This window comes from Equus przewalskii, chromosome 2 (assembly GCF_037783145.1).
Source record: "Equus przewalskii isolate Varuska chromosome 2, EquPr2, whole genome shotgun sequence".
Classification (NCBI taxonomy): Eukaryota; Metazoa; Chordata; class Mammalia; order Perissodactyla; family Equidae; genus Equus; species Equus przewalskii.
Window position 1 is genome coordinate 107,096,612 of NC_091832.1, and position 13,887 is coordinate 107,110,498.

Here is a 13,887-nt window from a genome sequence, read left to right on the forward strand (position 1 = left end):
GGAAAGGTGAAAGGCCTTTATACATGGAGAAGTGTTATATCAAGCTGAATATTTCTCAAATTTAAAAAGAGAGGGTTCAAAATATAGCATTCTTTTCCTGAGTTCATTGAACTGAAAATTTTAGAACTCTAAATTACGAAGATGAAATAAATACCTGTTTAGAAATTATATATCACCTTAGAAACACTGTATCTGATGTTCCTCTTAATATCCTCATTTGAGACATGATGGTATTTTGTTTCTATTTTAGGAGATCCTAAGAAAAAGCTCATATGTTCAGTGTGCAATAAAAAGTGTTCTTCAACATCAAGCCTACAGGAACATAGAAAGGTCAGTAGGATAAAGATTAATGCTCATCAGTGCATAACATATGATCCTTTAGTCATTTATAGTGTCTGCCATGTAAACTTATAGTTGATTTTTTCATATCATAAAGAGAGAACTTTGTCATTAATTTAAATACTAATATATTGTAATACGCAAGGCTGATATGCAGAAAAGTAAACTCTTGTGAAAGAATATTTTGAATTGCTTATTCAGAATTACTAGAAATATTTCTCCATTGGAAAGTGTCATATCTAACCGAGTCCTTCACTATAACATCTCACCCTGGTTTTAGGCTTTATCAGTTGCTGTTTGCTTAGGAAATACCATATATTTGAGGAAACCATAAATTTTAGTATATTTGTAATAAGCTCTGCAGTGGCATTTAGCTGTTAAAATGGATATATGTTATAGTTAAGTCTGGCAAAACAAAGAGAAGAACTCCATTATTTTGAAGAGCTAAGAATAATGTAAGAGTATGTCAAACTGTTTTCAGGAGACACAAATGATTATTTTGGGAGAAAATAAATTTAATACATTTTGTAATAAGTATAAAACTTGCTAAGATGATTTTAATGTGAAAAATTAGTCTGAACTATAAATGGCAGTTATTAACCCTAACAACATTATCAGCTAGTTAATACAATTTGTAGTGGAATAGAATTAAAAAGAATTTAGATTTTTGTTTGTATCATGGCAGAGTCCAAAAAAATTCATATTATATTATTTCAACAAAGATATAAGTGATTATTTCCTAATTTCATATATTGTTTTGTTCAGAATATTTAGGAGCACATAATATTTTCTTTTTAGTGATTTAATACCAAAAAAGAGGGGAAATGGTACTAGTGATGGTACTTTTGTTGAGGTTTGTAAAATAAATTTTGTCTCTTTATTTGTATATAAATGTATTCCAGAGTAGCTTCACAGCCCTGAAAATTCATGTGATATTCAATCCAGTAGCTCCAACCATGCACTGCGGGTTTAATGTATAACGTATCGGATAGTTAAATTGTTAAGATGCCTGAGGTTATGTCCTATATGTTGAGTGACTTTGATCCTTAGGGGGAAATAATGGAACATGCACTGGACTGAGAGTCTGAACAGTAGATGTCTTCTCCTTTTGTGATTAACGCTCCATGTAACATGGGACCTCTGGTTTCTCATTTATGAAACGTGACATTGACCTGATCAGTGTTTTTTTAAATTTCTTCTCTAAGTGCCATGAAACTCCTTTTTTTTTTTCTGGTTTCCCTGCCATGCTAACCTTCTTTTGCGTCCTTCCAGTGGCAGTGTCTGTGCTGCAGAAGGCAGCATGGAAACTACTTGTAAAAGAAATTTTGCACGGAACTCCAGACAGATGCTTCTTTTAGGTCTCTTTCTCTCTTCCCATCACTCTATGGCTTCCGAAGCAGAACCCTAATCTGAGACAAAAAGACTAAGTCCAGTAGAATAGATATTTTCTAGATATCCTGTTTTATAATTCTCTGGTTTATTTCCCTGACCTATTTAAATGTTAAGAGGTTGAAATTTAAGATATCTTACCATATTTGAGATTTTACCAAATAGAGTGTTTTAGCAAAGTTTGTCATGGGGCATGTTTCTGAGATTGTCCTCTTTTCCTTTTGTTTTCTTTATAAGAACTTTTTTCCCAAGCAATATCTCGGCACATGTAAATCCTGCTTGGTGGTGATGGAACACAGCACCTAGGTTGTCTCTACAGAATGTTAGTAACATGTTAGCCCAATGCAGCACTCCCTATGTTATAGTGTAGATCCTCTAACTTAGCCTTTCTGAATCCAATCCATAGCCAGCTTTTAACTGACTCCATTTTTTTTTTTTTTTTGGCTGAGGAAGATTGTCCCTGAGCTAAATCTTTGCCAGTCTTCTATTTTGTGTGTGGGATGCCACCGCAGCATGTCTTGATGAATGGTGTGTAGCTCCTCACCCGGGATCCAAACCCGTGAACCCTGGGCTGCCAAAGTGGAGCGCACACAAACTTAACCACTATGCCACTGGGCTGGCCCCTACTACTGACTCCATTTTTGACTCTATGGCAAATGTCTAATAGAGTTTGGTTGCAGTATTTCACCTTGCCAGTAGATGGTGCTTTATGAATATGCCAAATTACATTATAGTCTAGTAGAGTGTTTTACATTATTATATACTATCCTATATTACAATAAGATATATTATGATCCTTCTTGAAAATTACTTTATTTGAGACTTCAAATTGTAAATTATTATCTTCCATATCAATTTGGAAAGCTAGACATTTTACAAAATGTGCTTTACTTAGCATTTGGCATAAACAAATAGCATTACCTGTCATTTCACTTTAAATCTGATTAGTTCATTAAGCCTTTTTAGGAGTTTTGAAAATAGCTTTGGTCTGAATTTTCCGCTATAAATAAAATAGTCAGTGAAGAAATAGTTTCATGTACAATAAATGCCCTATTTATAATTTGGGAAATGTCAATTCAATTCAACCTTTAAAAATGTTTCATGTTTCAGAATTCATGAGAGTTAAGAAGTGAACAGATATGAGTATTATTTTGCAGTATGTTATTTAACAATTGCCATTTTATTTGTGGACTAATAACTTTAAAAATTTTATAAACTAATAAACATTTAACATTAAAATGAAAATGAACTAAGTATGTTTTCATTTATGTATGGCTCAGAAGGCGTATCATCTTTTTTAGAGTATCTCGTTATTATAAAAGTTACGTGTTACAGAAACAGAGTTTAAGAATATAACTGTTCTTGCTATCTTTAAATAAACATTGCACATTATGTCACTGCTCCTTAAACATAGATGTTCAACCGAAGCTACTGTAAGGGTCTTTGATGATTGAAGAGACTGCCTTTAAAATGTCTCAGGCTGAAAGGTTTTCTTCGGTACTATTCGGTACTTGTGCAGATCCCACACTGCTTTCTGGGGGCTGTAGAACTCTCCGGACTCCATATAGCCCCGATCAAAATTAGACGCCACTGCATGTAAGCAGGGGTACAAGTCAGACTCCAGTGGAATGATGTCTTTCTGCTGCTGCCTGGTTTCCCTGCCTTCCCTCTTTTCACAGGGAAAAGTTTACTCAGTCACCAAGGGTCAGCTCTGACAGGCGCAGAAGGCAGTGGGCAGCTGCAGACCTGCTGTGTGGTTGGCATAGACTGCAGACCCGGGATCTGTTCGCCTTGCCCCAGCTTTTGTTCCCCTCCTCACCCCCCCTGCTTTGAGTTCTTCCATGGCCACTTAGATCAAGGGAACCATGTAACGGGACAGCCCAGTCTTCCACCCCTTCTCCTTTGCTGTACCAGTTTAGGGCCTTCTGCCTTGATCCCTCGGTGTCCTTACTCTGGAGTGGCTCTGCAGGGCTAACCGTGGGGTCTGGGCTTCCTGCAGAATGGCTTTTCTTGTCTGGGGTTTAGTATGTGAGCTCTACCTTTAATGAGGTTGAAACAAAAACGTGACTTCACCAAAACCATTTTTGAATCTTCAGCAAAACAGTGTGATGCTCTTGTTCATTGGGATGCTTAACATTTTAATACAAACTTTCATGCGATATACTCCTCTTAGAACTCTGTGTCTTGTTTCTGGTAATAAACTGAGGATATCCTTTTCGTACCACCTATCCAACTTCTCTGATTTAGTATCTGAGAAGGAAAGAACTAAACTTAATGTTCAATTGTAATATTTATATTAGCCAATTGTTTGCTAAGGTTATGCCCCACCCCCTACTTATTATGCATTTTGATCGTTTCTATTTATTGTGGTCCTCCACATATCATGCGAGAGTTTTACTGTGAGCTAAATGTTTTTTAGAATCATGTATCTTCTTGTCTTTCATGGTAGTTAATGTTTTGTTCTGTACTACATACATTTAAGTTTAAAATACTGTTTACTGTAAAGGGAATTTTATTACTTGCAGGTTACATATTTCCAAGTTAAATTTATGCATGACAAATTTGTTGAAAGAGTTAATATATACTGGGTATAATTTCTTACAGAGAGTGTAAATCAAATATGCACTAAATAATTCAGCTGTATTACATATTTAGATAGTGTGCAATCTTATTTTCTTTTAATGATATGTTTTTACTAGGTAACTTATGTTCATTGCATTTTTAATTTATATAGGATAGCATAAACAAATTAGGGTTGAATTATAATACTTAGTTTGAATATTGCATAGCAACTACCCACATGTTTATGCTTTTGCTTGAGCTCCATACAATTTATTTGGCCTTAACAGTTGATTTAACTCTTTTAAACCTTTTGCAGATTCATGAGATATTTGATTGTCAAGAATGTATGAAGAAATTTATTTCAGCTAATCAGCTAAAACGTCATATGATCACGCACTCAGGTAAAATAGATAGTTTTTTCATTTATATTGAAATCACTACAAAAGATCCACTTTGTCATTTTCGGGAGCTCTGAGAGTGGTCATCAGGAGACCTGACTGTTAGTTCCAGCTCGGCCATTAACCAGCCATGTGATTTTGAACACGTTTACTTAATTTCTCTAGAGCTCAATGTTTTTATAAAGGTTGGACTAAATATCTTGAAGATCTTCTAAGTCACCATTTAATTGGTTACCTGCTCCTCCTTAAGCCTCAGTTTCTGTATTCTTCATTTGTGAAATGGGATTTGTGAATGGGATACTGGTTCTTGCCTTTCAAAATTGCTGTGAAGCTTAAATGAGAACATTTACTGTGCGAGTATAGTGTCTGATGTTTAGGAGAGACTCAACAGTTATAGTTCCTACATTTCTAGATACTTTTACATTCTGACTAAGGTACTAATAAACGTTAGTGAGAAATTTATAAATACCTTTTGAGTACATAAATTTTTTTAAATTTTTTAATATTTTTGGTGAGGAAGATTGGCCCTGAGCTAACATCTGTTGCCAATCTTCCTCTTTTTGCTGAGGAAGATTGTGGCTAAGCTAACATCTGTGCCAGTCTTCCTCTACTTTGTATGTGGGATGCTGCCACAGTGTGGCTTGATGAGCGGTGTGTAGGTTTGCGCCCGGGCTCAGAACCCATGAACTCTGGGCTGTGAAAGCAGAGCATGCAAACTTAAGCACTATGCCAAAGGGTCACCCCCTACATTTTGAGAATATAAATTATTAAAGCCATAGTTTTATTTGAAGCAAGTTTGAGTAACAGTTCTGTTATACAGATTTTTTTTTTTTAAGAAAAACTGCTCTGAAAATAATTTTTCCTTTATGAAGTGTCTTTCTAGAGTTTAGGATATCTATAATTTGGAGGCCATTGAAGTCAGGAAGGTTTTGAATAGCCACTTTGTTTGGAGACGTATACAGAGATTTTAACAAATGAAAATACAAGATCAAAAACTGGTGGCCTTCAGATATACTTTGTTTGAAACAAACTATATTTTTTTATCTGGTTGTCAAAATTACATGAATATGGTATAAATATAGATCTTACACAACCATCTAAGTGTGTGGTTTCTGCTGAGACTCAGAAGCTCTGCCCAGATGGCTCTACTTGGCTGGGCAGGAGGCAGATTTGTCGTTCAACTCCATCGCTGTCAGGCCTGTCAGCATTCAGAGTTGTAACCCTGTTTTAAACCCACATCTATCAGAAGATTTTTCATCTGGAAGTAGGATTTCTTCCTTGAATTTAAACTTCATCTTTGTATCTAAGCTACTTTATGCATTTAGTTTACAAAGTGGGTCTATAGAAGAAACAGCTCACATTTCTTTTGTGAATAGGCTCATGTCTTACCGAGATGGGTTGGGCAGTAGATTCTCTTTCAGTTGTTTGGCTCATGTTTTAGTTGACGTATCCATAAGAAGTAATATAAGGTAAGGCTGTTTCCCTTTTTATCCTTTACCTTTGTGTAGATATGAGATTGTCTCCACTCATTTTCCACAGAAAAACGACCCTATAATTGTGAGATTTGTAATAAGTCTTTCAAGAGGCTTGATCAAGTGGGTGCCCACAAAGTAATACACAGTGAAGATAAACCTTACAAATGCAAGCTTTGTGGAAAGGGATTTGCCCACAGAAATGTTTACAAGAATCACAAGAAGGTAATAGCTTATTAATATTGTTATTTTATTTTTTTCTGATTTGTTGAAATGATTTCCATGTTTATCTTTTAAAGAAGTTTTTGTATATCTGAGGCATGCTGTCTCTACATGTGGAGTAATTAGAGAAGATCTTGCTTTCAGCTGCTGACCCCTCACTCAGGCCATAACCCCTTGTGGCCTTGTTTCTGTCTTCCGTTCTCTATTGAAACTGTTCTCACATGCAAAGTGTCATCCAGTGTTTCTAATGTTGTACTAATTGCAAAGTCTTTATTCGCTTCCTTCTTTCTATAGAGTTTGACACCCTTGTCCATGTTACCTTTTTAAAATCCTCTTCCTCTTTGCTATCGTTGTGGTCTACTCTGCTAGGTCTTCTGCTAAGTTCTCTGGACGCTTGTTTGGTCTCCCCTCCCCCAGGGGTTTATCCTGGATGCTCTAGCTGTGGACCCCTTCTCTGTTCTCTGTGTCAATACCTCTGTGACTTCTGCTGTCAGCTCTATACTGATGAATTCCAAATGATCTATTTTTTTAATCCCAAGCTTCAGACCCACATTTATCACTGCTTGTTTGATACATAACTGGGCATCTTTTTGACTTAATGAATTGAACATGTCCCAAGATGACTAGTTCATTCTTTTTGCCTCAGATAACCTCTCTTTTGGAGTTTCCTATTTCTGTTAATGACAAAAGCATATAATTATCTCTGTCTCTTTCTTTATTTACTCTTAGCCTCTTTTTAAAGTTAGAAATCAATTCTTAAAGAATCTACCCTCTACATTGTCTCATCACCTTCACAATCATCCACTCCTTTACTGTTCCAACTTCCTGGCCGTTGCTCATCTTCATCACTTCAATATCCATCTAATTAGCCTTCTTGTTACTTATCACTTCCCACTACAATCCATCAATCTATCAGATAGATCTCCCCAACACACAACTCTGATCTATCACTCTTGTACTCTAGTATTATGAATAGATTATTCAATGCCTTGTAAGTTATAGTATATACACCTTACCCTGTCATTCAGACTTGTCTACACCATGACCTCCACTTGCTTTTCCAGCTTTTTATCCTACTGTCCTCTGCATTAGCTGTTCCTAAAACATCTGGACTTCTGCCTTTGCTCAGCATGACCTCCCTAACTTCCCCTCCCTCCTGTCCAACAGGACTCCTTTCAAGTTAGAGTCTCTTAGCTTCCTGTTGATTTTGTTTTCATTTTCTACACTTTACCTTTACTCGAGTTTTTGTTTCAGAATATGTGAGTTTGATCTTGTCTAGTTAGTATAGATAATAAATAATGTTTGAATGAAATTCAGAAAATTTCCCCAAAGATATTCATCATCTTAGAAATGTGTGTTAAAATGTATTTGTGATGTGATAAATATTTACTTAGAGATTTTCAGTTGATATATATTAGCATCCTATTAAGTAACACATGTATAATATCTTTTAAAATAACTTGTTACTTATTTTTTCACTTTCAATATTCCATTGGAGTTATATTTATTTCAGTATTTATTGGGACTTTTCAAAGACATCATTTTATTTCTTTTGAAATCATTTAAAAAGTTATGATATCAATTTCAGCTTCAGTCAAAGAAGGAAAAAAAAGGGCACATTTACCAGAGAATAAACAGGGTTGATTGATAGCGTGCCACATCGTCTCTTCCTAATTTCTTGCTGACTGCCCTTGTGTTTAACTGAAGCATTATAGGTTCAGGGGCAGGACCACATTTGTTACTGCTGCTGTGGAAATATATGACTATAAAAATTATCTGGCTAGTTTCCTGCTCAGTCTCTGGAACCGTCTTGCTCCTTTCTTTGATGAAACTGATCTACCCACATTTACAAGTTTTTCACAGTTTGGCTTATGTTGTATGCCATATGGGAATTTGGCACAGGATCTTTGCACCATCTCTCATAATTTCAGCCATAAATCATATGAAAGTAATAGTGATGTCTTGGGAAGGATAGAAACAATGATGCCTGTAATTTCCAAAGTGGAAAGCATGCTGAATCCTTCTGTCTTAGACAAATGTGCTTCTCACTGTGTTATGATCCTAGTGTGTGTTTCGTATGGTTCTGTGGAAATGTCTGAAACAATCTCCAAGAGTCATGTGGAAAAAGAAAATCAACTTTTTCTGCCATCATTATTCATTAATGGCCAGTCTGGAAACTGAAAAATGAGCATATGCAAGGAAAGTAGAAAAAAACCATTGAGAGTCAGACTGATCTTCATCATGCAGCATGACCAAAGGTGGTTGTTTTAAATAAATTAATTATTCTTTTGGTTTTTTGATTATGTGACCTATGTGTTTTTATTACACTTTTTTAATTTTGGCGTCACTTTTGCTCTTTTAACATTTAGATTTCCTTGGAAGGTAGTATTATCTTTCCTTGTAATTATGACAATGTATAGTGAAATTTTGAAGGAGTGATTTCTGTTTCTAAAACTTAATTAGGTGCTAAAGGTCAATACAAAATTTCCAATTTGTTTAGCCATTTTGCCTAGCAAACAAGTTATCCACTACAGGAGCTAGTATAGTTGCTATGAGTTGTTACACATGAGTAATAAAAGTTAGGACGCCTACTTTTCTGCAGAAGATTCTGCTTTATGGTTCCTGTGTTGCATCTGAAAGCTGTGCCTTTGTGAGTGAAGCTACAAGTGTCTGTTATCTGGACAGTTTGTGAAGGGATGTGGTTGCTGTTTCCATGTATTCATAGAGCTTCATTGCCCTACAGAGCAAGGGCCATCATAGAGGCAGAACTTTTAAATTAATGGTCAGTCAGCTGGCCTTAAAGGTCATGTGTTCGAAGCAGTGTTTGTTAGAAGCATCCTTGGTTAGAAATATGAGAGGCCATCTTTTAGCAGTGTGGTAGAGGGGAAAGCTCCCTCTGAGTGGGAAGCTAATTGCTTCCTTTGAAGGAAGACTTCTGAATGTCCATGATTATTCCTTCTCTTAGCAAATTCCCTTCACCCTGATCAGGGTATACTTACGGTTGTGGGTCTTCAGTCATTGGCTCGATGGGGTTATGGCTTTGCGCTAATGGAGGTGTGGCTTTCAAGCAATGGAAAGGCTGGGCTTGCCTCTGCAAGGCTATCGTTCTGCAAGAACATCACCGAAATTCTAAAATCTCAACTTCTCTGTGTGGAATGAGCTACCTTTTCCTGTACTGAGCTGATTTCTTTGATATCTCTCCAGTTTCCACTCGTTTTTCTGAGAAGGCCTTTTAAGGAAGCCAGTTGTTAAGCTGATAGTGATCCATAGGCCTTGTAAACAGCCAGATGACACACATTTTATGCAGCTTTAGGTTTATTATATGACCCAATGGGACAGAAATATGCTTATGTTATGCAGACTTGAGACTTTAATAATAAAACTCTTTTTTTAAAAAAAGAATAGTTCCACCACATCTATCTCTGGAATATTTTCTCCAAATTTATTTTATCTCTAGTTATGACCCTTGAATTTTAGGATGGTTTTCTTGCTTTGCACATGACCCCAGGAAGAAATACTCTTTCCAGCAATACTGTTATTATGAAGCAATATATATTACTGATAGTCAAGGTTATCATTTTTAATTGTGAATGGCCCTGGTGAAAATTTTATTTGGCTCTCATGAAATTAACATTTGGTTTATGTGCCTAGAAATGTGCTAATTTGGTAATTATTGTATAAAAATTATGCTAAAAGCCTTCTGAAGTATTTTTGAAGCATTTCATTAAGTGTTATAAATAGTGTAACAAATTTTCTTACCTATTTTCTACATCTGCAACAGTAATCAGACTTAGTGCATAAAAAGATTTGGTGCATAAAAAGATACATTTCGTAGGACTAGTTCATTTGTTATGTCGGCAGATGTTGGTGTCATCAGGGACTTGGCATTTAACTGGGGTGTATTCTACAGCTCGAGGATAATGCAGTTAATAAGTCAGTGAAATATTTGGCACCTTTTAGAGATGATAAATTGAAGGCTAAGTCACCTTTAAAAAAGCTTAATTTTATCTGGCACTTATAAAATATATCTGGGAGACAGAAGTCCTCTATCCACAACATGCAAGCGTTTTACTCCCACCTGACTTAACCGAGCTGGCGTCTCAGACTCTCTGTGGGTTCACTGCGTGGGTTCTCTGCTGAGAGTTTCACAAGTCCTGCCGTCACAGCTCAGTATTTATCCACCTGGCTCTGTGCTAACAGCTTGATGCTAGAAATAATGCTGTGGACTTCAGGCCTGTGTCTAGATGTGGTGGCTTTGGTTTGGTTGACATATGTGTAAGGTGTTAAGTTCTCCCAAGTTCTTTCATAGTCAAGCTACTAAGCCGTATCCACAAGTTGTTTTGTCCTAGATTTGGAAAAAGAGAAAGCATAGGTTAGGGTGGGATATAATATTTTTGGAAGACTAAAGCAACCCTGTGTTCCAACCTGGATGCTCTACAAATGACAGAGGTTCTTTCTTTGTATAATAATATTATCTACTCAGTGTAGAAAATCCACCATCAAAGGAAGGTATATAAAAGAGAGCAAGGGGCCAGTCTGGTGGGGCAGTGATTAAGTTTGCATGTTCTGCTTCGGTGACCTGGGGTTCGCCGGTTCGGATCCCGGGTGCGGACCTATTCACTGCTTGTCAAGCCATGCTGTGGCAGGAGTCCCACATATAAAGTAGAGGAAGATGGGCACGGATGTTAGCTGAGGGCCAGTCTTCCTCAGCAAAAAGAGGAGGATTGGCGGCAGATGTTAGCTCAGGGCTAATCTTCCTCAAAAAAAAAAAAGACAGCAAAAATTCTGTCAAATACCACTCTCCACTTTATTATGAAAACCCTTCTCAGCGTTTTGTGGAACAACTTCCTAGACCCCATTCTATATGGGTATATGTATGTGGCATTAATGGTATTCTATATATAACGTTTTACATTCTGCTTTTGACACTCAAAATATGTTATGGAGGATTTTTCCTATCAAGGAAGATAAATATGTAACATACACTTTAATTTAGTTAACCATCTTTCTGTCTATTAATGTGCATTTAGGAGTTTTCCTCTTTAAAATAAATTTTTGTTTGTGTAAGAATTTGTCAGATATGTTTCTGTAAAGGGAATGGGTTAGTCAACAGGTATGCACATTTGTTGTTTTGGTACATAGAGCCACACTGCCACTCAGAAAAATGACATTTCTGATGACAGGATATGAGATTGCCTGTTCTTACCCTTTAGTTAACACTGAACAATATCTGTTTTCTTCACCTTTGCCAATCTGATAGACCACAGATAGTATTTTGTTGTTGATTTTTCATTCTTTCATTGTCTTCATGGCTTTAAATATCAATGCCACATATGATCTCACATCTGCAAATTTTATATCCTATAATCCAGACTCAAAATACTCACCTGGCTACTTGCACCTTTTAATAGTCATTTAAACTCATCCAAAAATCGAACCGATTATCTTTCATCCAAACTTGTTTCCTACCTGCTCTTTTGTGTATTAGTTGATGGCTAATCCATCCCACCATTGCTCAGGTTACAACCTTGGAGGCTTGCTTGCTTCCTCCTTTCTCTTTGCATGCTGCATCCGCGTCCCTCTGCAGGCCTGCTCCCTCCAGTGCTGTATCTGGAAGCCTGCTCCTTCTCCACATCTGTGACGACTGCCCTGGTATAGGCCTCAGTCATGTCTTCCTTGGCTGGTTGCTATTGCTTCTCTGGTTTTTCTGCTTTCCCTTGTCCCGCTGCATACTCTTCTCTGCGCTGCCACCCTAGCATCCTCTTAAATGTCGGGTGAATCATGCCGCTCATCTGCTCAAACCCATTAGAGATTTTACATCTCTCCCAGTAAATGACAAAATTCGTGCAGTGGCCTACAGGCCCTGCATGATTTGCTTCTCTCCCCAGAGTTCTCCCATTTCTGTGACCTCATCTCGCCACTTCTCTGCCTCTTCCACTCGGCTCCAGCCGCGCTGGTTACCATGGTGTTTCCTGCCTAGACCACCCAGAAAGAGACCCACCCTTGTTGCCTCACTTCCATCACGTCTTCTCTCAAATGTCACCTTCTCTGGTAGAATGTCCTTGACTTGTTTAAAATTGCTACCGCGTTCTTTGTAAAAGTTGCTATTCTCTTTCCCTGCTTTATTTTTCTCCACAGCATGTGTCTTGTATTTTACCACTTGTGAATTGTCCTTCTCTCCCTGCTAGTAGAGCTCTGTGATGGAGGGACTTTGTCCTTTTTTAATTTTTTTCCATTGCTCTATCCCCAGCATCTAAAATTGAACTGACACTTGGCGGCTTCAAGTGCATAGCATAGACTTGGCACAAAATAAATAATGAAATTTTAAGAGAGCTACTTAGAGGAGGGTCCTTTTGCCCATTTTCTTTTCTTATTGATGTACTCAAACTCTTTATATTAGCAATATTAAACTCTTGTTTTATGTTGCAAATATTTTCTTTATTTGTCACCAAACATTTTTGCCCTGCAGTTTTTAATTTAATTCTTTCTCTCATCTGAATTTCTGGGTTACTGCCATGCTTAGAAAGCCTTTCCTTACTCAAAAATTATTTGAAAACTCACTCATATTTTCCTCTGGTATATTTAGAGTTTTATTCTTCGTGCTTGAAAAAACACCTGAATTGAAATGGGATTTATCTTATTGTAAGGAGTGAGGAATAGCCTCAACCTAATTTTTTCCTGAATGTCTATGCAGCTGCCTCGAAATCATTTACTGACCATCCCACTGTTCTCCTACCAAATTGAAATGCCATATTTTCCTGTACTAAATGTTCATATATTTTAGGTAATGAAAGAAATCCACTCGTTTTTCTATTTTTTGATCATTTATTCCTTGCTATTATTTTTATCTCTGAGGCTAGATAGCTTATTTGAATATCTGTAGTTTATCCTGATTTTTACACATTTGTTCCCCCATCCATTCTCTTTCTTTTTCGCAACCGAAAGCAGGCACAAGAGTCCCTTTCTCAGCAACGTTATGTTAACAGGCAATGCTTATATCTTGAGTATTAGAATGTCCATTAGACTAAGAAAATGTGTAAATCAGTACGCTGTGAATAAAGTGATTTTCCTTTAAACTATTCCCTTTATTTTTATACCACATGTTTCATAGAAACTCATCTATTATATAATTTGTTGTATTGTAATAAGAGAACACAGTTCAATTTTTGGTATTTTAGTGGTTGTGAGCATTGTTGTCTTGCCATCCATAGTAGAATAGGATTTTACTCACTGATTAGTGCCAAATGGGTTAATACTGACGTATAATGGAAAACAGGTGAAGGGAATAAGCTTAATGTTTTTCGTCCATTTGTTTTAAATGTAGCAAGGGGTTTTCTGTTGTTTTTTGTTGATCAATCTATCTTTGTTTGTCATGTATTCGATAGTACTTGCTGCATTTATGTTGTTTGACTTCTAGCAAGTTATTGAAACTTTCTGAGCCTTAGTTTTCTCATCTATAAAATGGGGACAATATTACTCTTAGAATTAAGTGAAATAATTCATAT

At 36.6% G+C, this 13,887-nt stretch overlaps 1 protein-coding gene across 7 annotated transcripts in view; it reads left to right on the forward strand.

Annotated features, from left to right (window-relative positions):
- Nucleotides 1-13,887, forward strand: part of PRDM5 (PR/SET domain 5) — a 186,687-nt gene that overhangs the window by 95,682 nt on the left and 77,118 nt on the right. For all 7 annotated transcript variants that reach the window (XR_011537227.1, XM_070609212.1, XM_070609210.1 and 4 more), the window contains 3 exons: nt 251-330; nt 4,607-4,691; nt 6,228-6,385. Coding sequence is in view for 6 of the 7 variants with exons in the window: in XM_070609212.1 (XP_070465313.1) it covers nt 251-330; nt 4,607-4,691; nt 6,228-6,385 (323 nt within the window). In the remaining variant the exon portion in view is untranslated. The remainder of the gene's footprint in view (nt 1-250; nt 331-4,606; nt 4,692-6,227; nt 6,386-13,887) is intronic.